At 40.4% G+C, this 23,370-nt stretch overlaps 4 protein-coding genes across 8 annotated transcripts in view; 3 read left to right on the top strand and 1 right to left on the bottom strand.

Moving 5' to 3' along the window:
* The first annotated feature begins 1,009 nt into the window (after positions 1-1,009).
* On the top strand, positions 1,010-6,715 carry LOC139609212 (GTPase IMAP family member 8-like). The gene is made up of 4 exons (XM_071463502.1): positions 1,010-1,453; positions 2,091-3,159; positions 4,440-4,552; positions 5,481-6,715. Exons 1-4 carry the CDS (start codon positions 1,420-1,422, stop codon positions 6,428-6,430), a joined length of 2,166 nt encoding a protein of 721 aa, XP_071319603.1. The 5' UTR covers positions 1,010-1,419; the 3' UTR covers positions 6,431-6,715.
* Positions 6,716-6,834: 119 nt separating this feature from the next.
* On the top strand, positions 6,835-16,287 carry LOC139618349 (myb-like protein X). 2 transcript variants are annotated; one of them, XM_071474212.1, is made up of 14 exons: positions 7,645-7,861; positions 8,819-9,119; positions 9,411-9,473; positions 9,620-9,753; positions 9,841-9,894; positions 10,002-10,050; positions 10,202-10,453; positions 10,573-10,655; positions 11,918-11,963; positions 12,155-12,454; positions 12,561-12,764; positions 12,884-12,974; positions 13,057-14,985; positions 15,101-16,287. In XM_071474212.1, exons 1-13 carry the CDS (start codon positions 7,817-7,819, stop codon positions 13,253-13,255), a joined length of 1,821 nt encoding a protein of 606 aa, XP_071330313.1. In that variant the 5' UTR covers positions 7,645-7,816; the 3' UTR covers positions 13,256-14,985; positions 15,101-16,287. The 2 variants fall into 2 exon arrangements, with proteins under 2 accessions (XP_071330314.1, XP_071330313.1); XM_071474213.1 differs by lacking the exon at positions 9,841-9,894 and having other exon boundaries at positions 6,835-7,861.
* A 427-nt stretch (positions 16,288-16,714) lies between these two features.
* On the bottom strand, positions 16,715-20,055 carry ccdc97 (coiled-coil domain containing 97). Of its 2 annotated transcripts, XM_071474215.1 has the most exons (8): positions 19,686-20,029; positions 19,611-19,620; positions 19,335-19,511; positions 18,397-18,556; positions 18,092-18,180; positions 17,808-18,000; positions 17,577-17,700; positions 16,715-16,991 (listed from the first exon to the last, which is right to left on the bottom strand). In XM_071474215.1, the coding sequence occupies exons 1-8, from the start codon at positions 19,784-19,786 to the stop codon at positions 16,853-16,855; spliced, it is 993 nt and encodes a 330-aa protein (XP_071330316.1). In that variant the 5' UTR covers positions 19,787-20,029; the 3' UTR covers positions 16,715-16,852. The 2 variants fall into 2 exon arrangements, with proteins under 2 accessions (XP_071330316.1, XP_071330315.1); XM_071474214.1 differs by lacking the exon at positions 19,611-19,620 and having other exon boundaries at positions 19,634-20,055.
* A 140-nt stretch (positions 20,056-20,195) lies between these two features.
* LOC139618348 (myocardin-related transcription factor A-like) overlaps positions 20,196-23,370 on the top strand; it is a 43,518-nt gene continuing 40,343 nt past the window's right edge. For 2 of the 3 annotated variants that reach the window (XM_071474209.1, XM_071474206.1), the window contains exons 1-3: positions 20,196-20,408; positions 20,697-20,757; positions 21,434-21,512. The gene's annotated coding sequence lies outside the window, so the exon portion shown is untranslated. Of the gene's footprint in view, positions 20,409-20,664; positions 20,758-21,433; positions 21,513-23,370 lie in introns of those variants that run through there. The other variant, XM_071474207.1, reaches the window with a different exon arrangement.

Here is a 23,370-nt window from a genome sequence, read left to right as displayed (position 1 = left end):
GTTCCAATACCATTATCAGCTAAATGTATGTCAAATATCAATAGTACCTCTGCAGAAAAATGGCCCCTGTGGCTTTTGGTTTAGCCTCATTGACAAGGATAGCACGATGAAGTCCTGGACTTATTTCCAGCTATGGTTTTGACTTTGACTGGAAGTTGGACGGATTTGACTCACTCTTGAATTTGATTTCATCCAGGTCCCAATATAGAAAATAATTCTTACCCATCTTAGTCTTGAATCTGTGACGATTTAATTTTGCCACACCGTCTCTGGTATTGGGACTCTATGAGTTTATCCCACCTTCTTTAAATTATTAAAATGAAATAAAAGTAGCTGGGAGCACATCTGTCCATTATCCTAAAAAACACATTTCTCTCTTCAGCTCTGTCTTCAAGTGGGAGCCAGTTAAGTTGTAAGAACTGATACCTGGCGACACGACTCCTGAGGAAGACGTTCAGCAGTTCGTTTTGTGCTATTTGTGATTTCCGTTTCAGGTTTCTTATAAGGGCCCAACACCAAGAACTGATGGCATAATCAAAATAACAGTGGACCAGACAGGATGTTATTACCTTTAGGCTGTTTGTGTCCAGTAAGTATGCCTTCCTGCCTAGAGATCTAGTTGTGATATAAATGCTGTGGAGTAAAAGGTGCAATATTGCCTCTTAAATTTAGTGAAGCAGAGGTATAAAGTAGTGGAAAAAGGAAATACTCAAGTAAAGTACCCATACCTGAAAGTTGTACTTAAACATAGTGAATGCTGACTAAACACTGAAGCAACTCAATATCCGTGTCAAGGCATCTTTAAAATGAGATGGATTGTCCACTAGATGGAGCTTTTTATCCACTTTCTGTCCGCTTGGTTGTTGGTCAGCAAAAGTTTTCATTCACCTCTGAGGTCTTCATCAGACTGGTTTTATCTGTCATTTGTCACAATGCACCAGCAACTCAAAGACTGTTCTATGATCAAAGTTTACTATGCATTTAAATCAGTTCACAGCCAATGCAAAAGACTTGATTCACTTCCACCATGAAAGCAGTGCACTTCTTCTTTAAACCATCACTATTTCAAACGCCAGAGTTTTGCTGTACACTACTTAATGCTACTGATCATCTCCCAGGAAAACATTTATAAACCTTGAACCTGTGAAACATTAACCACGGAGTCAGTGTCCTCCCCTTGTGACATTCACTGCTCACGCTTTCACTTTCATACTACTGATGAGGAAACGTGTTTCCTCATGAGCAGCAGCAAGGACAGAGCTGGGGAGAGAACTGATCAGAACAAAGGAACTACACAGAGACCAGTCAGACTTTAAGAGTAAATGCACTGAGGAGCAGTTGGCTGTTAGCCAGAAGCTGCTGTTTGCACTGACATTACATTTTGCAGCTTTGGTGGTAACAGCCAGGACCCCTGACAGCATGACTGATCCAGAGCAAGAGGATCAGCAGGAGAGTAAGTATGAAAATGAACTCTCAACTCTTTTTATAGTAATTATCTTCTACTAACTACTTCTACTCTACTATTGTTCGCTATTTTGGTTAAACTTTCTCTTTTAGCTGCCCATGAAGAAAAAAGCCTTCTGGAAAATACTAGAAACAAAAACGTATCTATTCTGAAATTAAACAGTTGCGGCGGTTTAAAATCAGATGATCTTTCGTGGGACAACTGTAGCCACCCACCGATTTGTTCATCTCATCACAGGAGTTATTTTTGAATCAGATGGAAAGCTACTGGCAGCGACTCAGTAATCCAAGTCCTTCACGTTAAGCAGCTGCAGCAGGTCAGAAACAAGAAGAGTGGTTTAGCTGGGGTGTTTTGAATTTCCGACACTAAAGGCATCGCCTACGTCATAAATCAGCTCTGAAGTCAAACTAAGTAAAAGACATTGATGTAATAAAAGGTCTTCACTGGGTATTTGAGATCCATCAGGGTACTTCATGTCTTGTGAACTCATGTCTTGCCTTTGTCTCACTGAGTTCACACATTGTGCCAGTACTCCTCTACTCTGAATACAAACATCTTACATTAGTAAACTAAATAATGTTAATTTATTTTGTAATAAAATGTTTCTCTTTTGTTGGATTGACAGAGGTGGAGCCCCTGAGGATCATGCTTCTTGGGAAGAGTGGAGCAGGCAAGAGCTCGAGTGGGAACACAGTCCTCGGTAAAGAGGTGTTTAAATCAGACATGAAAATGGCAAAAATCACTCTACATTGTGAGAAGGGAGTTGGGACAGTTGAGAACATGTCTGTTGCTGTGATCGACACACCAGGGTTCTTCGAGACAGAACGTGACAATGAGACAACTGTTAGAGAGATCCTGCAGAGTGTCAAACTCCAGGAACCAGGACCTCACGCCTTCGTGTACGTCGTCCCTTTGGGAAGGATGACTCAGGAAGATCAAGGTACCCACAATCTGATCGAAACAATGTTTGGCCCAAGAGTGTGGGACTACACCATCGTGCTGTTCACCCATGGGGATCGTCTGGAAGGAAAAACAATGAATGATATCATCACCGATAGCGATGACAACCTCCGCAACTTCATACGCAAGTGCAGTGGTGGCTTCCACGTCTTCAACAACAAAAAGCAAGAGGACCTGGACCAGGTGACAAGCTTCGTGGCAAAGATCCAGACCCTGGTGGCCCTGAACGGAGGGAAACATTATGAAACGAAGCTGTATCCTGAACAAGAGAGGAAGATCAGGGAAAGACAGGAGAGCATCCTGAAGGAGAGAGATGGGGAGATCGCCAACAAGGAGAAGCAGCTGGAGGAGCGTTATAAGGGGGACGATCTGGAGAAGATGAGGAAGAAACTGTGGACAGACGAGGAGAAAGCAGCAAGACTGGCTGCAGAGAAGAAGACTAGAATGACCAACTTGGCAAACAGCTTGTTGACAGCCCTGTTGTTCCCAGTAAAAGTGTTTCTACTGATTATTTTTCTTAATTTGGCATTCTCATTGCTGCCAAATATATCAGATCTTACTGAGATGCAAGAGCCCAAGTATAATGTTTCAGATGAGCTGAAACGCTCATTGTTTATTGTAATTGAAAGAATGTTTGAAAACTGGGAAGGCTGTTTATTTTTCTTACAATTTATAGTAGCAGTTATGGCTGCAGCATTTGGAGAAAAATTCATATTGCAATTATTGCGATATGAGTCATGATTTCAGTTGGAGTGATTGTTGATGTGATAAGAAATCATAAGAAATGACTGCATTTCCTATATACTAAAAAAAAATAAAAAAAAATAAAAAAAATAAAATAGTGACAATGTGATTTTCATTGTACCAAACATGCATGTTCCCTTACATCTGGAGAATATGATTTGTGGGCCAGGTTGTCTCTGTAGTACAACAGCGGTTATGGTGCAAACAGCTCCCGTGATTTGAATATTGCACTTGGCCATGTTGCGATTTTGATTATATTTCAAATAATTGTGCATCCCTAGTATTACTGTTTCTTTTAAATATTATTAGTTAATAATCTGAAATGTATCCACTGTGTTATTTAGTTATCCATGACTGATAAATGCTTTGCTGGCCCCTCCCGTTGCACTTACCAAGACAATGTGTTTTGCATGTGGTGGACTCATGAACAGAGATGGTAACCAGCTCCAGTTACTCATCATTCTGTGTTGCTGTTTTGGAGTCATATTAGTGGGACACCCATTTAAAAGCAGAGTAGCCACAGAACTAAAATCATCTCCATTTATCCCTCTATAAATGCAGATAATCAAAATAGATTGTCCACTAGATGGCGAGTTTTATCTACTTTTTACCTACTTGGTTCTGCAGAGTGGTACAAAGTAACACAATCACTGTGAGTTTAAATAGTTCACACGGCTGGATTTCTACCATAAATCATCACTATTTCAAATATCAGTTTTACTGTACAATTCTTTGATATCATGAACCATCCTCTAGGAAGAAGACGTCTGAACCTGGGAAACTTTAACCACTGAGTCAATGTCCTGCCCTTGTGACATTTCCTGTTCTTGCTTTCACTTTCATTCTGCTCATTATAAAACGTGTTTCCTCATGAGCAGCAGCAAGAGGAGAGCTGGGGAGAGAAGTGATCGGAACAAAGAAACTTCACAAAGACCAGCCAGACTTTAAGAATAAACACACTGAGGACGGACCAGTTAGCTCACATTACAGTTTGCAGCTTTGGTCATAAAACTGTAGCTTGATCTGCTGTTGGCAGAACACCTGACAACATGCCTGATCCAGAGCAAACGGACATGGAGAAAGGTGAGTATGAAAATAAACTTATAACTCTTCTTATATTTACATAAACTAATTATATTTATTATCTACTAAAATGAGCTGCTGTTTTGGTTAAGCTCACTGTTTTACCTGCCCATAAAGAGAAATACTTTATGCAAGATACTGGAAACCAAACATTTTTACTGGTTTAAATTCAGATGATCTTTCATAGGACAACACCCACCACTTTGTTCATGTCAGCACAGGAGTTATTTTTGAATCAGAAAGAAAGCTACTGGCAGCGACTCAGGAATCCAAATCCTACATGTGGAGCGGCTGCAGCAGGTCAGAAACAAGAGGAGTGGATTAGCTGAGTGTTTTTGTCTTTCCAAGAGTAAAGCTTTTACCTTCAGCATAAATCATCTCTGAAGTCAAACTCTGTGAAAGACATTGATCTAACTAAAGGTCTTCACTGGCTACTTTAGATAAATTAGGGTTCTTCATGTCTTGCCTTTGTTTCAGTTACAGTCATGTTTTCTGGCTTCCTTCTTCTGCTTTCCCTTGGATATGCAAGTAAAAGAGATTTGGAGTGCAAACATCTTATCATGGCAAAAATCGACATAATAATCTTTAAAAACACGTGTTTTACAGTCGCACAGAAATAAGGGCCTACTCTCCTCTGTAAGTAGGAGAAGGTAAGAGTTTAGTCTTAAACCCCTTCTCGGCATTGATGTAAATACGAAACCCGAGTGAACCCGCTAATTTCCGCCTCTTGTTTCCGAAAAACAAACAGCAGGCAGTGGAAAAGAGGTCAGTCATCTTCTGAAATAAAAAAATAAATATAGCACTTACATATTTCAAATGTAAAACTGTCCTGCTGTGTAATACACTTGAGTGGTGATGCTGGAACATGCCCACCATGACCAGAACAAAAATTAAAAAAAAAAAAAACAAATTACATAGCTTGCACCATGCACCACACTCAGTGTATTAACTTGTAGTGTAGACTACACCATATGTTGAATGTGAATATGAATATATGAATGATTGTTGAATTTGTGAACTATTTGTGACACTGTGATGACACAATGTAAATGTGACAGTTCGCACACGTGAGTAAAAGCCATCTGAGTTCATATCAGACAGACGTTATAAAGGTCAAACGTTGACCATCAATCATAAACAGTCTGTGCAGAGATGAAGAGGTCGAGGTGAGAACAGCAAACAAAAAAATGTAATGTAATAAAATGTTTCTCTTTTGTTGGATTGACAGAGGTGGAGCCCCTGAGGATCATGCTTCTTGGGAAGAGTGGAGCAGGCAAGAGCTCGAGTGGGAACACAATCGTGGGTAAAGAGGTGTTTGAATCAGACATGAAGCTGACCAGAGTCACTCAACATTGTGAGAAGGAAGTTGGGACAGTTGATAATGTGCAGGTGACTGTGATCGACACACCAGGGCTGTTTGAGAAAGACGGCGACCAGAAGAAAATTATTCAAGAGATCCTGCAGAGTGTCAAACTCCAGGAACCAGGACCTCACGCCTTCGTGTACGTCGTCCCTTTGGGAAGGATGACTCAGGAAGATCAAGGTACCCACAATCTGATCGAAACAATGTTTGGCCCAAGAGTGTGGGACTACACCATCGTGCTGTTCACCCATGGGGATCGTCTGGAAGGAAAAACAATAAATGACATCATCACCGATAGCGATGACAACCTCCGCAACTTCATACGCAAGTGCAGTGGTGGCTTCCACGTCTTCAACAACAAAAAGCAAGAGGACCTGGACCAGGTGACAAGCTTCGTGGCAAAGATCCAGACCCTGGTGGCCCTGAACGGAGGGAAACATTATGAAACGAAGCTGTATCCTGAACAAGAGAGGAAGATCAGGGAAAGACAGGAGAGCATCCTGAAGGAGAGAGATGGGGAGATCGCCAACAAGGAGAAGCAGCTGGAGGAGCGTTATAAGGGGGACGATCTGGAGAAGATGAGGAAGAAACTGTGGAGAGATGAGGAGAAAGCAGCAAGACTGGCTGCAGAGAAGAAGATTAAACTGGGCATTTATAGGTGCATCCTGTTCGTAATGGCAGTGGCTCTACTGATAGGCTGTGTTTTTCATTGGCTAGCACCTGTGGGGCTGCTAGTAGTTATAATCATTTGGTCAATGATTTTCTTTCCAGCTCTTTCCAGTAAAGTACCTTGGCTCTCTAAGAAAACTGAATAGGTGTGCTTTGAGATGTAGTTATTCGCCATTGTTTAGCTATGATGGATGTTCATTGAATATTATGGATTATATTCCAAAGAAACTGCCTTGAAAACATTTTTTTGACTTGTATCAGTCTGTAATTAGAAAATTAAGGTAAGATTTTTTTTATTTTATACTTCTCCATCATGATTAAAACTTAGCTCACAACCTGTAAAGATGCTAATTGGAATGTAATGTTTGTAATGTTGTTAACAATAATAATGTTTTATAATCAATAAATCAAGATATGATTCTGTATATAGACTGAAAGATCTTTGGAGAATGATTTCCTAAAATAAAGTACTGTACTAACAAAATACAAGACAGAATGTATTATATTTAAATGTGAATCCATCTTATCTTCTCAGAACTGTAATGGGTTGAATGGGAGGGGGATGTGTCTGTGTGGGGAGGATTAGGTAGTAGTACTAGTAGTAGTAGTAGTAGTAGTAATAGTAGTTGATAGTCTGGGACCCCTTTTTTACAGTTGTCGGGGGTAAACTGTGTCCATCTGAGGATGGTTCTAGACCACCTTTAACTTTTTTCTTACTCAATTTATAATTATCTGAAACTATTTTATTATTCAGATGAGTTTTTGTCTGTGATTGATAGATGCTTTTAATCTACTGATGAACCCTCTTATTCTGTTTGCTCATGCTCAATCGAGGCTTCTGATTTGTCGCAGCATAATTCTGGGACTAGACATTTAATGTGATATTTGATCTTTTCCTCTCATTGTAATTTAATCGATTTGGGACTGAACCATGTGATGCTTTGGCTATTGATTTTATTTCCGTTTAAACAGGTTTGAAGACATTTATTCCTTTGTTACATATTAGGCATTTTCACTGCTCCCATATTTCATCCTGACTCTAGACTAATTTAATCTGCTTATAACTGAACGTTGATTTATTGATGCTTGACTGCTGAATATTCTTGACAACTGATTGTTGATGAGACAGTAAATTTGACTTCGTCATACAGTTATTCAGCTCATAGATGATGTATTGCGAATGCACTTGAAATCTGTTCTGGCATTTGATTTACACATGTATATTCATGTTTTATACCAGTTAGAATGGGTGGTGGGTGTTCTGCTGTTACTCTCCATCACAGGATCACAGGATTATGATGTTACAGAGCCCTCTGGTGGTAGTTTGAATGCTGGGTGTGTGTTTTTTTTTTTTTTTTTTTTATCAGTAAGCTGAAACACATCATGGTGACTCAGTCATGTTGTGGGAGTGTCCACCACTCAAAGTTTCTGTTTCATTTCCTAGGTTCGTGGACAGCAGAGGTAAGACGCTGATTTCATCTGTTGATGTTCTGGTGGTTGCTGAGCAGATGTAAAGTCAGTTTTCTGGTTTCATGCAGTTTTGTGAAACTGTTCCACACGGACATGATGAACACACAGTAAGTAAATTATTTTCGTTTGATGATGGTGATGATGGTGATGATGATGATGATGATGATGCCCACAGTGGCTCACTGTATGCTGTATGGGGACATGTATGTGGAATAATGTGGATGGTCTTAAAGTCTCTCTGTGATGATAAAACAGGCCGGGATCACATTGCGTGGAGGTTAGATCTTCAGAAGTCACAGTCAGTGCAGTGGATGTGTCACAGAGATTAAACGGACAAGCTCGGACGGGTTTACCCTCCTCTTCTTACCCTCTCTCGGTGAAAGTGCTGTTTTTCTTTTTGTGCAGGAAACGGAGGCAAGAGATACTTGCCCTAATAATACAGAATACCTTGTCGACATTGGATCGTTAGAAAACGACTCACCTATTGCGGTTGATTTTTTTATTAATGTATTTTGAAAAAAGGCGCTTCCTTGCGTCTGGTATCACAGAGTGACGACACTTCCTTGAGGAATCACATTGTTTCCGCTGTTTGCAGTTATCCTAAAACTGATATGTCATTTTCAAAAACAAAGAAATGTCAATAAGTGACCTCCAGAGGTCTAAGCCCCAGGAGCTGTGGCCAGTGTCTCTAATGTGGGTTTTACAGTTCTGACTGTCACTTCAGCGGTGAGGAGGCAGAGAGTTACAGAGTGAATGAGAAATGCAGTGACAGCTGAACTCCCTGAATCTTACCCCTTACTATACCATTGGGAGGACAGATTCAGAAATCACAAACAACTTTGCAAGGGAAGGCTGAAAAAAAAAAACAAAAACAAAAAACAAAAAAACAAAAACAGAATCATCGGGAAAATAAGATAAAAACAAAAACTTGTCTTGGATTCTCCACTGGCCTCCCCCCTGTTAATGTTGCCAGTTGTTTTGCTTAGGGCCAAATTAAATGCTCCACTGACATGAAGTGAACCTGGACCTGTGCAATGGTGGCCAATTACTTTTTCTCCTGTTAGCCTATAGGTGAACAAAAAAAAGAAGCTGTGTGTGTTTCTGTAAAGAGGACCAAAATGAAGAGAAGAAGACTCCTTAGTGATGACGAAGAAAACGATGAAGAAGAAGAAGAAGATAGTGACAGGAGAAATAGCCTAAGGAGAAGCAAGCGATTCAGACACTATACTGAATATAGTGACGGTGACGATGATGAGGATGGAGAGGAAGAAGAGGAAGAAGAGGAGGACTTGGAAGATCAGGAAGACAATGAGCAGCCGGGCCCATCTACCCAGAACACCCACAACCAGAGGGCACAAGAAAAAAGTGAGTCTTTAGAGCCATCTTTATATATATATATATATATATATATATATATATATATATATATGTATATATCAATAGGCTTTTTTACAACAAGTGAAGATTAAAACAGTCTGTTTCTCACCAGAATCTGTAAATCTGTATTGAAAGGTGCACTAAATTCTCCACACAACATTGTCTATGATGCCCACAAAAACACATTTGCAATATATTCTTGTAGAGTTCTGCTAATGACTATCCTGAAAGTCAGCTGTGTGTGCAACAGGCATTCATGTCAATTTATGCAATACCTAGGACTCCTGCTTGTAACCTGCGGAGACAAAAAGGGCACCCTGGATGTAGAAAAGCTGGCCAGGGGTAAGTTGAAAATAGTACTTGTTCAGTTTAACTCATAATTTAGAAGGAAGTAAACTCCTCCTTTTTTATTTCTTGATTCTTTATTACTTCATCCTCTTCCCCTTGTCCTTGTGATTTGTGTTGCTGTACGTGGATGCTCTGCTCAGGGGAGGAATGCATTCAGTCTGAGGGCAGCTGGTTTTCTCCCCCTGCCTTCGAGGACTTTGCGGGTAAAGGCTCCAGTAAAAAATGGAAAGTGTCTATTTTCCATGAAGGCAAACCTCTGCAGATTTTGTTTGACGTAAGACTTTTGTTTTTTCATGTCATGTGTTTGTTTCTTCATTTGAGAAACTCATAACCAACACTAAATAACTTATCATTATCACAGAAAGGGATATTAACCACTAAGGGATTTAAAAGGAGAAGAACTGACACTATGGGGGTAACTTTAGAATATTATATAGATTTTGCAAAATAAATAAATAAAATAAAAAATTATGCAACTTTGAACCTATATGTAATAAGATTTTCTTTTCTTTATTATCCCAGCCAAAAAAAATCCTGTCACCGCATCGTTTATCAGAAAGCTCCTCTGAAGGTTGGTCTACACTTTCTTGTATCTACAACTCAAACCAGAAATTGAATAAAACACTAAGCAGAGTGCATGCCAACTTACTATTATTCATTTTATTATGAAGTAGTAATTAACAGTGTCTTTAAGTGTACATATTATTGTGTGTCTGTCAAAGCATCAGAAATACAGTCCACAGAAGAGACTGAGGAAGATGACGTTCAAGACGACGACTGGCTTCCAGGCAGTGAAGAACTGGCCCTGGAGGCAGAGGGGGGAGAAAGGGCAGGGCCTGAAAATGGAGGAGACGTTGTAGACTCAGGAGATGACAAGAATAAAGAAGAGGAAGACAAGACGGAAATGGGAGAAACAGAAGACGAGGAGGTGCCCGCCGTTACTGTTAACGCCAACGACAACAATGTTTTTGAAGGTGATGTTTCCTACAGGAATCGCCATCTGTAGAAACGCTATTATTGAAATAAATGTTGGCATGTTAAGCTACTGAGGGGCTTCCTCGTGGATGTATGAATGTCAGTCTTCTTCTTTCAGAGATGAAGACACGTTTGATTATTTCAACATCTGGGAAAACTGTGTTGCGGCCATCAGTAGTTGTCCTCAGGAGGCTTGGAGAGGTAAGGTGGATCATGTATCGAAACACCTCAAAGGCTTTTCACCATGCTAATGGAAGTACACACATTAATGTTATTATGAATTATTATTAACGTTCAGGATTAACTGTAATAACTTCACTTCATCAAGTCAAAACTTTTGTCAGACAGCTACTTTGACATTCCCATGAGCCTCAGCTGTACTTTGCGTTTAGTGCTGCAGTAGCGCTAAGTTTAGCATCCTAACTAAAGTTTAACTAAGGTTAGCATGCTAATACTTAATGTACTGAACATGGTAAATATGGATGTTACAATATTGACATTGTGGACATGTTAGCATGCTGATGTTAGCTTTTAGCACAGAGCACTGTGAGTCCATAGTGACTTCAAAATTCATAACACAGAGTAATAACTGACCTTGTTTGCAGTTTCGGGTGTTTAATATGTCTATGAGGAAAATGTTTTTTCATTGCAGTACCACAAATGGCCAAATAGGCTAAATTGTGTTACTGTATCAAAGATACACTATACAAAACATGATGCGTTACAAGCAGCGCTAATGGAATGAAATGGTACACTCTTGCTGTCTCCTAATTGGTCGTGGTTGTGATTGTTTGTTAATGTGAAAGCATAACAACAATTCAACACAACACTAGATACAGTTTGAATTTGCTGATTTTGCTGCTCATTTTTATCTGCAAAATTAATATCAAATCAGCCTAACCTTTATTCAGGTCCTGAATAAAGTTTATTATCTCAGTCTGAAAAATGACATTTAGATGTCAGAATGTTCAGAAGATCTGTGGCTTGTGAAAATGGATCCAATAATTATTTTGTTGCCTATGGGGTGGAAGTATTATTCGTAATTTTTCAATCTCTGTCACCTCTCCCATTGGAATGAAAAGACTCAGATCTGTGGCTGGTCTGGAGATGGAGAAACCCATGTGACACACTTACAGGAAATAATTGAGCCGTCTCCTCCCTCAACTTGCAGCATCCAGCTCTGCCAATACATGCCCCTAACAGCCATTTTACAACTGTACAAAGTACAAGCTAACTTGCAACAGACGTGCCGACCGTTACCATGGGAGTGTGTCTGTGTGTTTGTGCTCAGTTCAGCCTCTGACCGAACTCAGAACTCACTTTTATGGCCCCTCAGGCTACATCCACCCTGATACCTTTTAGTTCTAAAACGCACCACTTTTGTTACGTTTACGCCTGCCGTGCTCTGTTGGTGATGATAGACTAGTGCTCTCTGTGATCCTGTATGTGCTCTGTTTCTTTAGGCCAAGAGCGATCGTCAGTCCACCTGCACGGAGCATTCAGAGGAAGGTTTGTAAATGTTGTTGTCCAACTTAAGCAAAAAGAGGATACTGTAGCATGTGATTAAATCAGTCTAATTTGTGCGGTAATGCGCAAAGTAAAAAAAAAAAAAAAAAAAAAGCAGAGTAACTCTACAAATCATTGTTTACTTTGTAACTGGAGTGGCTCTGTTGTGTAACATCACTTTTATTTGCGAACAGACAGTTGGTGTAAGCCAATGGAGGACACACAGAGTGAAGAGGAGAGCCAACACAATGGGTCAGCAATAGACGACCTCTACGACACAACAGCCACACAAACTGATACCTGCCAGATGTCAGATGTCCCAGCCATCGTTTGTTTTAAGAAAGAAAGAGATGAAAGGAATGAAAGAAAAGACGGACAGACAGAAATCCAAAGAGAAAATTCTCCAGGACCTCTATCTGCAGCAGCTACCTCGTCCAATCCTGACACTCACACTGAGAACCACATCACCTCCTCTGTCACTGGCGACATGAGAGGTTGGCGTTACATTAAGATTCAGTTCCTTTTGTGGTAAAAAGGTTGAAGATGTGAAGGATTTCTTTTATTATTTTTTTGTTATTTGACATTTTGTGTCCTGCAAAGATATCTGGGAGGAGAAAGAAGATGAAGTGTTGGAAACAGAGCGCTGTGAAAAAACGGAGAGAGAACGGAAGAAGGAAGAGCATCTCGACATGTCAAGCTCCGAAGCCAGCGTTCAACCCTCTGCAACTGTAAATATCAGAGATGCAACCTCAAACACAGCGACCACACAGTGGAGTATTAAAGACAAAAGCACTGAGACAATGAGTGAGTAGTTCAGAATCCATATATGGTATCTGCTTTGTTGTCTTTTTCTCTTAATTATATGTGCAAGATTGAAAATAAATTTATACATTTTCAACAAATGGTTTGTACTCACCTTGCAGGCCATTCCTCTAAACCTCAGAGTGTGCACATAGATGCCACAACCTGTGGTAGCGATGCAGCGAAATTACGGACAATGGTTCAAGAGACAAGGTAAAGTCTAATAATCACATTATTTGGAGGGACAAAGATGCTTAACTGATTTTCACAACCATAAAATATTTTTCTTCCACAGGGATCCGCAAACAACCCAAGCCTCAGACACTCATTACTCAGACATGGAGGAGGGTCCGTCCTCTAAACGCTCCGCGAGCATTAATCTGGATACAGTGGATCTTGATCAGTTGAAACGGGAGAAAATAAAAATGCAACTTAAAATATTAAAATTACAGGCGGAATATTACACTCTGAAAATACAGGAGTTTAAAAAGTAATAACGTTTAAGTGAAGACATAGGCGTGCATAAATTCACGCATATTGCTTCATTATTAATGATAAGCATTTGATTGTAAGTTGGAAAAAGATGCAATGCAATTACTCAGGGATCACAGAGGGTTTCGTGCTATACCTAAAAGGAATGTTGCAGGAAAAGTATGTGAGGGGTTTTTAATCAAAAAGCATTTGATACAGTCTGGTAAGAGGGCGTCAGCTGTGGGTCTGTAACCATCAGCACTGAAATGGTTTTCTTTATACTTACCAATATTTCATTTTAAACATGAGGTTCAAGGCCATCTATCTAATAATCAAAATTCCACATGGGAGTGTCCTGGGCACCCCTTTGTTTTGGGCTCTGTGTGTAGTGACAGTGTATTTTTATACACTTATGAGTCTGCTATTTTAACTCTATGACAAATTCATGAAGTGAATGCTGAGTGAAGAATTCAGCAAGGTTACAAAACTGGCTAGTAGACAATAAACTATCTCCTCATATGACCAAAACAGAGTGTATTTTATTGGGATCAAATCCTCAGCTAGGATACTGTTCTGCCAGTATTAAGCTAGACGGTCAGATTTTTCCTGTCTACCTATAATATGCGGAGAGAGTATGGCATTAAAGACTCTGGGGAAAGTCAACAACAGAACAAGGTTTTTAGTAAGAAAAGCTAATTTAATTGATGAAGAAAGTTTAAGATTGATGGTCAGTACTCTTGTTTTTAGTTGTTTTTAACAACTCAATCTCTTTGTGGTTTGAAGGACAATGGCATACAACTACAACGCTGTGTAGTTTGTATTATCTATATCGACAGAGCCCCTGAGTATCTCAAAGGTCTTGTAAGGTTGGACAAACTCACGCCCATTGGACTGGAGTCAGTGTTGCTGACTTGTTGTAGAGGTTCAATACCAACATGGGTAGTTATTCCTTTAGAAACCAGAATAAGTCACCATTACATACTGAAAACACAAGTAAGCAGCACAGTTTTAGAAGCCGTTAAATTGTAGGTGAATGTATGTAATTACTATGTAACTCTCAGGTGAAGTCAAAAGTTTACATATACCTTGACCAAATACATTGAAACTCCGTTTTTTTTTTTTCTTTTTCTTTTTAAAAGATTGGATGTAAGGTTTAAGGGGTGGGTGGCTCGAGGCTTAACAGCTTACTGAAACTTCTTCTTTCAGGGCTTCTTGAGGAGTTTTGAAAACCTGGAAAAACAACACAGTTTGAAAAAAGATGATTTGTACAGGTTTCTTCAAGTCTGAACACAACACACAATTAATGAAGGGAAAATAGTCAAAAATACAACCAAAAAATTGTAATTTTTTGTATGTAAAACAAAAATGGGAAAGAGAACGATACTTAAGTGTAACAGAAGAATGGGAGAACAACAGCAACAGCAACAACATAATGTCATTTTTTATGTCTTCTTTTTCTTGTACTCCCCTTATTATAAAGATTTGAGTACCATGCGTGTACACCCCAACTTTTTGGTTTAAGTTATTTGGATTGGTTCGGTTTCTCTGTTTCGTGTTTTATGTATAATCATGTAATTTTTTTTTTCTCTTGGATGCCTATGGTTTGATTTACTTAACTGGTCAATAATTGCTTCTGTATTATCTATTTTACAAAAGATTCCTTACTTTTGGTTACAATTGAGATGGAAAAGACCAATAAACCAACCTATTAGCCATCTTAGGTCAGTTAGGATCAGTAGTTAGAATATGAAATGTCAGAATACAAAATTTCTTTTTTTAATCACATTCCCAATGGGTCATAGGTTTCATCGACTTTGTTAGTATTTGGTTGCATTTCCTTTAAATTGTTACTGAGTCAAATGTCTCAGGTAGCCTTTCACAAGCTTTTCACAATAAACTGCTGAAATCTGCTTTAACTGAGCCAGGTTTGTGGGCCTCCATGCTTGCACAAACCTTTTCAGCTCTGCGCACAAATTTTCAATTAGATAGCGGTCAGGGTTTGTGATAGCCACTCCAATGCTTTGACTTTTTTGCCCCTAAGCCATTTTGCCGCAACTTTGGAAGTATGCTTGGGCTCATTTCCATCAAGACCCATTTGCAACCAAGCTTAAACTTGCTGACTGATGTCTTGAGATGTTGCTGTAATTTTTGTCCCCATGTGCACTTGCAAACTGTAGCCTGGCTTTTTATTGACGGTTTTGGAGCAGTGCTGAGCAGCCTTTCAGGTTACGACAATATAGAATCTGTTTTACTGTTGATATAGATGCTTTAGTACCTCATTCCTTCAGCATCTTCACAAGTATGTGTAAATATTACACTCATAGACAAGTATTACTTGGATTGATTTATATTGTCGATTTTATTGCTGATGGTGCACATTGTATTTGTTATATTCTCATACCTGGACTTTGTTGTGTCATCCTTGACCTTAGATTGTCTCTGTCATCGTGTCAGACATACTAAACTGAAAACACTGGCAAAATGATGGTCTAAAAGTTAACGCCTCTCCTCCTCTACTCTTCCATCTACCGAAAGGGGCAGAGCCGGCTCTTTTTCGTCAGGAAGGTCAGGTCCTTTGATGTCTGCAGTGAAATGCTGCACGTTTTATCAGTCTGTGGTGGAGACTGTCCTCTTTTATGCTGCGGTCTGCTGGGGCAGTGGCATATCAGACAAGAACACATGGAGACTGGACAAGCTGGTTAAAAAGGCTGGGTCTGTGCTTGGCAGGAGTCTGGACTCACTCAAGACTGTTGTGGAGAGACGCATGCACTGTAAGATGCAGGTCATCTTGGACAATACCAACCACCCTCTCCACAACATCCTTGCAGGCCAGAGAAATAGCCACAGCAGCAGCCGTCGTCGTCTCATCTCGCTGTGCTGCAGGACTGAGCTGTTCAGGAAATCCTTTGCTCCCACTGTCATTAGACTATTTAACAACTCAGACAGTCAGTGGATCATGACATGGACTAAAATCTTAACTGAATACATTAGTGAGCTGTTGGACTACTATTGTGAATTTCCCCAAGGGATTAATAAAGTTTTTTTTATCTCTCTATCCCTGCCAGTTGTGTGCTTCATCTTCGTCATTTCCGTTTGTGCCTCTCTCTCAGTGGAAGGTACTTGCTATTAACTCAAAAGCAAGTGGAAGTGAAATGAAATAATAGATACTACTTTATTCTCTCTTGTAATGTGATACTATCCTTGTTATTTTGGCTTATAAATTAAAAGAGAAACGCTCTGAACAGTTATGAACAACATCAAGTATCTAAGTTATCTTCCCAAATAATGGAGCTTATGTCCTTGGCCAACACAGTAATTAACAGTGAAGCAGCTTACCTCAGCTTCTTGTTTTTACAATCAGCTACTGGCTGTTTCCCAAAGCAAGACACCACATGTCTCGTGCTGAGGACAGGCTACGCAGGTGAAGTGCGGGAGAGCCACTCTTCATTCATCTGCTGTGTACTGGAAATGAATTCCCCAAATTGCAAAAGACCCAGAAGCAATATTTATTACCAGCTCTGTTTGCATTCGGGTGTAACAATGAAAAATAGGATACATGTCCTTAATTTGTACATTTGTATTTACAGTTCACTCAGAGAATTTAAACACTGCTACAGCTGCTATTCTGTCATATCTTCCTCTTCTTCATCGTTTTCCACCACATCATCCTCTTCCTCATCATCTTCATCAAAGTATTGATCCTCTGCGTCTCTGCTGACAATGTCCAAGTTGTCATAGTCTGGGTTCTCGTCCACCTCACTATAATGGACACAAACACAAACATTTCCAGTACACACTTTAAACACCAATGCATATGATTTCTCATAACTTCTGTTGAAGATTGAGAACTTTCTTTTCTGGAATTACACTCGAAGTCTTGCTTTTGTGGTGTTGACACCATTTGCAGCGTGTTAACATTTGTATCTGCCTCTTCCATTTGTACAGTTAAAAACTGGATTTCAACATCATTAGCACCTTACTGAGACAACATACCTTTATTTAGATTTAAAAGCTGTTGAAACTTTTTAATTCAATAACAAAACCATGTTTATTGTCACAGGAATAACATTTTCAAAAAGCCTGCTCACTCAGAGCTTATTCACTTATGTCATCAAACAGCCTTCTGTTGTGTTTTTCATAAAATATGGAAAGATGATCCAACTTTTCCTTATTTAAATAGCTGCAACTGTCCTGATCAGGATTTAGCGGATCTTTTATTCATACTGGTACTCTGAGGTACTTGATTGGCAATTATTTAATCCACCTAAGTTAGCTCTAAACTCGCTAGCACATCATCCAGGGTCTGCTTAGTGTCGACGCAGCTGTTCTGGTGGTGTGGCTAACCTGTAGTTGAAGTCTTTGTCTTTGCCATCTAGGAAGCGCTGGTGCATCTGACTGATGAACTCCTCCCTGAGCAGAGCCTTTTCCTCGGGGGTAGGCTCCCATTCCTTCTCCTGGACTCTGTTATCTGCAGTTTGAACAGACAGAGAGAGAGACAGAGAGAGAAAGACGTGCTGAAAAAAAGAGGTGAAAGCAATCAGAGTAACTTCAGCGCCACCTGCAACTCCCTCTCACCATCATCTTCCTCATCCTCCTCCTCTTCTTGTTGGCAATCCTCTCTCTCCTGCTCCTCCTGCAGACGATTCTGGATGAGACGCTCCTGGTAGGAGTTGAGTAGGAGGTGGGCGAGCCCTCCTGTGCCTCCAACTGGTGCTCCTGGTCCCCCCTGTGCACTGTCCAACATGGCCTCCTGGGAGCGCTCCAGCACCTAAAGCATTGATGAAATTAGCCAGAAGAATATTTGAAAGAAAAGCCTCTCTAAAACTAAACTGAACTGTAAATTATGAAGTAAAACTCACCTCCTCGTCGGTCAGGTATTGGCCGATATATTGTTCATACAACAGTGGCTCCCTGATCCTCATCTGTTCCTCACTGAAATACTGACCCTCTGGGAGAGGAGGAACAGGAGAGGAATGACAAGTTAGGAAGAAAAAAAACAACACACAGTGTCAGTTGAACACACAGTTAATGTATGTTATTTGGTATACAGTATATACTACAAGACTACCAGTTATTGTTGTAGTGATTGTTGAGGCGGCAGAAGATATATCAGCATGAATATCTTAAACCTTGCCCAGTAAAACCAAAGCTATGGGGCCCCTACCCTTCTGCAGGGCTCTGAGGGCAGCGTAGCGCTGGTTTCGGACCCGGGTCCTGTTGGTGCATCCTGCAGCTCTTCTCTGTATCACTTTGCTGTAGTGATGGGTTCGTGGATCTGAGCTGACGTGGGCAAACGCTGACAGGTCCTGGGGCTTCAGACAGGCCTGGAAATGAGGAAGAGTGCATAGTGTTTAAAACAATAACCAATATTTTATTGGGGTTATTTTATGCCAACTTTAGTCAAGTCCATTTTTATTAATGTTGCACCAAATCACAGATGTTATCTCATATATTCGGGACTGTTACAATATCATTATGTATTTTTAAAACCACAAAAAATTCAAAAAGACTTGTGACAAGATCTTGTGGTATTGTATTTGGTACAGTGAACCCTAAAACTGTCACAACAGCTCTCTTCACTGGCACAGTAAAGCACAGCTGAATGTATCAAGAAGATTTCTTTATTAACAATCCTGAACTTGCTAGAACTCTTTATTGGGTAAGGACAAGTCTGAATCCTAAAACACAGAAGATTTTCAACTGTGTTTTATTTTAGTCCACAATTATAGTCTTGATTGTTGTCTAAAAACTGCCTGTGTCGAACATAGAAGCTGACAGGACAGCACATGGTATAAAGGCCAATTTTTCGAACTTTCCATTTCACCATTCTCCTCTGAATGTATACAACTACCAGCCCTTTAAGCCTGCCTGTAACTCTTTCGCACCCATTTCAACCTCATTTTATTTTCCCCTCTTTACTGCTTAAAAATCCCACATAAAAACGATAGAACCACGACTAATGTACCAAAATATCAAGTTGATATGTCAGAAAGGTTTTTGTAAAGGTTTTACAGGGCAATTCGACAGCAGTGTACCTAGGTATCCTTATGTAGCCAAACCCAGTAGGTAGGCAGATAACCAGATAAAGCTGTGCACACATACATGGTACCTCTCCAGGAAAACCAGCGGTTTGCTTCTGTACTGGTGTAGTAGCTCGTCTCTGCGCTGCCCTAGGGTGAGTTCAGCCTCTCCTATTTGCTGGCTCTTCACCAGGCTCCCACTCAAGGCCACGGCTTCGATCATGGCGTTTACACAGCTGGACTCAGCCCTGCTCACGCACTGAAAGATGAGCAGAATGACGATCGGTGAAACGGAATAACCGCTGTCATTACAACAACATCGACAGAGCGTATATTTGCATTGCACTTTAATAACAACCGAGCTGATGCTGTTGCTCTCACCGTTGTGTCTCGCAGCGGCTGCCCGGCGTCCGCGGGGCTGTTTAAGTCACACCTCTGAGTCCGTGTCACCGGTTCTTCTGGTAATTTGCTCTTGTCTTCACTCTCACACGAACTCGGTCGTGTTTTGACAGGAGCTTCAATCTCGCCCCACATATTTGCAGCGTCTGCGCAGTGGCTCACTTATGGTGACCTGTAACGCTAAAACAGCTCCGTTAACGTCGTCGTCGTTGTTGAAAGGTTACTGCACTGAATATGTTGTCCTAAACGCCGATAGCTTTTCTCGTATTATATGAGTATTCGCGCATGAAAACGTAATAAATAACAGCTTAATTACACACATAGTTTAAAAGTAAAATTTCACCCGTTTAGCAAAATGTTTTGCCGCCATATTGGTCCGTCATTGTTGTTAACCCCGTTTCTATGACCTAAAGAATCGTTCCGCCCGGTCGCCGAAGCGCCTGTGCGCATGGTTTTGACGCCCTCTAGTGGTACATTTTTTAGTGGTTTTTTTTTTTTTTTTTTTTTTTTAGATTTTTTTTTTTAAATCTGTATTTGTTACTTTCATTGTGTGTTGCTATTTTTTGTCTTATATTGCGAAGCTCTTTTGGTCCAGAAAGGTGCTATATAAATAAACTCAATATAGCTCTTGAAATACTTTGAAGTAAGCAGCTGTAAAAATGACAATTGCAGCCTGTCATTTATTTTACTGTTATATTTATTTATTTTCAGGCGACCCACAGACAACGTTGAAGGTGCAACCGCTTTATCAGGACAGGTGAGTGTGCCATAAACATTTCACTGTCCGGAGGAGAGACTCCCCCACATACCTCATGTCTTCACGGCCACTTCACTGGGCGCCCCGGTTTATTAGTGTCAAAGGAGGGAGTATTTTAAGATGCTGCGTTACACACAGAGGCACAATGATACCGGAGGTGAAGCTTCCTTTCAAAACAATTGTAGGTTTTGTTCGAAAACTTTCCAGCTGGCACGGCCAATAGTCGGCGTTGTATTTTGAAAGTTTGAACAGGATATAACATTTTTCTCATCCTGGTTTACCTCACAGTGTGTGTGTTGCTGGTTGGACAGTGAAATGTGCACCGTGCGGGAACGAAGATGGTACCAAGGTGCGTATTTGGAGCCTCCAGCTGACAGCACCGCACGCTGCGCAACGCCGGCGCGCTGCAGCTCCATGTCCTTGTGTGCATCCTGACAGCTGCCTGTGGACTGCTTCAGGTCGCAGCCAAACCCAGGGGTTCCCAGACACTTGCATCGGACACAGTGAATTCATTCGGTCACAAGGCTATTTAACAAGATTATAAGACTTTTCAGCAACACTGTGCAATATTTATTCAAATTTTCAATACAATTCTGCCTTTTTTTTTTTAAAATTTATTTATTTTTATTATCAATGATAGTTATTGAAAGTATGGGTCTGAAACTCTGGTCCCACATTCAGGCTGTAGCTTTATTCAGTCTCCCCCTGTCATCCTTCTTTACCAGACCATGGACCTTTCACATTACATTTTTTTCAAACCAGTAAAGACCTAACACAGCTGGACTGTTTTATCTTCGTCAGTCCAACTGTCCTTAAAAACCGAGCAGTGTTGGTTGTAGTAACACTTAACAACTGTGTTGCTACAAAAACGCAATTAGTTTTATTTTGAAAGCTTTTTATTGACTTAATTCTCTGGAGCTCATTTGTTGAGACATGTTCTAATTCAAAAGCATGACAGTAGGATGAATCTAAACCGAACTGTGTGCGACTTGTGCGTTTATAATGCCATCTTTCCTGTTATTTAGTTTCACTTGGATTTTAGTGCAAGTGGATCCAGTGAGATGAAAATACCAGGGAGCTCTTTTAACAGCAGATAAAGACCAGGTAAGTCATTTTGAATATAAACTAGCCTAAATCATGATGGATTTCCTGTTTACCTCTCTGATTTCATTGTAGATAAATGTGTGAGGTCATTGCTTTCTAGCTTGTGAGTGTTTGCTTTTCTGACAAAGCCGCAGAAAGCAATGCCAAGTTTTCCTTTTTGAGTTGACACGGTGACAACTGTTTAAATAGCCGGCACTCAATACATTGTTTACATTCCAACACAAACACGCTGGGATATTCTGTAGCTAAATTAAGCCAGTGTTGCCCCTCCAGTTCTCCTGTGTAATGTCCCATACATCACATGTAGCTTAAAGCATGACTGGCAGGTCTCTATGAAGAGTCCCTGTCTATATTAGTGTGGTCATCTGATATCAAGTCAGACTCATGACTGTGCTGTGGCCATGATACTGTTGCTTAAAGTGTGAGACTGTTTCTAATTTGGATCATTAGCCACAACATGTTGCAGGGAAACACAGTATTAACCTAACCCTAACCCTGAGGGAACACTGGGCTGAGGCTGAGGCTCGCTATCCCATTTCCTAACATTAACCTCAGGTGAAGCAACTGGAAAAGCAACTGTACCATAAGGATGATTCTGTGAAGCAACCAGGAAGCCAGGAAGTGATGAACCCGAAGCACAGACAAACAGAGGATTAGCCAGGTTAACAAATAACACCAGGGAAATACTTAGAACCAGCAGAACTGGCTGTAGTGCCTGTACCACAGTGATACAAACTTTGGGTCAATCTGATGAAGAGTGGAGTGAAGGAGCGGGGTCAAAATACTGCAGGCTTCTGGTGGAGATGATGAGCTGATGGACCACAGATGCAGGGAGGAAGAAGCTGGACACCACGCCCAGGCTGAGACACACACACAGACAGACAAACAGGGGACAAACAAGAGACACAAGGGAGGGGGAGGATGGGAGCCATGTGAAGGCAGGTAAAAGGGTGACATGCTGCTGCTGTGTAATAAGTTAATTAACATGCCTGACTCACTAAACAAATCTCTTATTAGGATTGTTCAAATAATTATCCGTGTGGAAGTGAACCTGCAGAGTTACTCTTACATTTTGTTCACTGTATATGTTCAGAAATAAGTTGCCTTGTTGTGTTAGTTATTTTAAATATCTGCTAGTTGAAAACACTGCCACTACTCATGAGCCGGGCAAGAAGAGCAAAGAGCAGCAGCAGCAGGACCAGCGGACTTCACTGTACCCTGGGGAGACGTCAGGGCCTCATTAGGTTGCCATGTCAACAGACGTTACCCTGAACTTGTTTGGGGCTGCATCAGGACGGCAAAATTAGATTATTTTTTATGGTCTGTAGCATTGCTCACAGCCTGTAACTGAAGGTCAGTGTTTCCCTAAAATGCCAAAAAAGGCCAAAACTGTTGTTGTGATGTAAATGTTTTGTCTAGGCTTGTATCACCATATTACAGCTGTATCAGTGCCACTGCTGTTACTCTTACTGTTGCTGCTTGTCTCTTATCAGTCAGTTCTCTGTGTTGTTCAAACTAAATAATCTGCGCTGCAGTTATCTGGTAACATATTGGACGCCATACAGATAAATGCTGATACTTATTTATCTGTAATGAGCTAACGCTGGCCTGGACAAGTTGTACGTCAAGCTCTATCCGTCTGTTGCTACCTGCTGATTCTATCAGCTGTATATGGTACAAAATATTGTAAGTATACTGGTGATATCTATTTAATGAATTATTGTTATTTAGTGATCTTGTCAGGAAAATTCAATGAATTATTGTCCAATGTCTACTTGTCATTTTTTAAGTTTAAATTTAGTTATACAATGTTTTTATATGTGATTTTAGCTTAATAAAAAAGAGGAAAACTGGCTGG

This window comes from Trachinotus anak, unplaced genomic scaffold (genome assembly GCF_046630095.1).
Source record: "Trachinotus anak isolate AG129_WGS33_773 ecotype Australia unplaced genomic scaffold, CSIRO_AGI_Tana_v1 ptg000003l, whole genome shotgun sequence".
Classification (NCBI taxonomy): domain Eukaryota; kingdom Metazoa; phylum Chordata; class Actinopteri; order Carangiformes; family Carangidae; genus Trachinotus; species Trachinotus anak.
The sequence above is the reverse complement of the archived record's forward strand: the minus strand, read 5'-3'. Positions and strand labels throughout refer to the sequence as shown.

Bases quoted from the DNA above. Each gene is read 5' to 3' on its own strand.
- LOC139609212 (XM_071463502.1), top strand. From the start codon at position 1,420: ATGACTGATCCAGAGCAAGAGGATCAGCAGGAGA. The intron at 3,160-4,439 runs GTCATGATTTCA...GATCTTTCATAG, and splicing joins TTGCAATTATTGCGATATGA to GACAACACCCACCACTTTGT. The intron at 4,553-5,480 runs GTCAGAAACAAG...TTGGATTGACAG, and splicing joins ATGTGGAGCGGCTGCAGCAG to AGGTGGAGCCCCTGAGGATC.
- LOC139618349 (XM_071474212.1), top strand. From the start codon at position 7,817: ATGCAGTTTTGTGAAACTGTTCCACACGGACATGATGAACACACA. The intron at 9,474-9,619 runs GTAAGTTGAAAA...TGCTCTGCTCAG, and splicing joins TGTAGAAAAGCTGGCCAGGG to GGGAGGAATGCATTCAGTCT. The intron at 12,765-12,883 runs GTGAGTAGTTCA...CTCACCTTGCAG, and splicing joins CAAAAGCACTGAGACAATGA to GCCATTCCTCTAAACCTCAG.
- ccdc97 (XM_071474214.1), bottom strand. From the start codon at position 19,786: ATGTGGGGCGAGATTGAAGCTCCTGTCAAAACACGACCGAGTTCGTGT. The intron at 19,512-19,633 runs GTGAGAGCAACA...CTCATCTTTCAG, and splicing joins AGCCGCTGCGAGACACAACG to TGCGTGAGCAGGGCTGAGTC. The intron at 18,557-19,334 runs GTATGTGTGCAC...CCTCATTTCCAG, and splicing joins TTTTCCTGGAGAGGTACCAT to GCCTGTCTGAAGCCCCAGGA.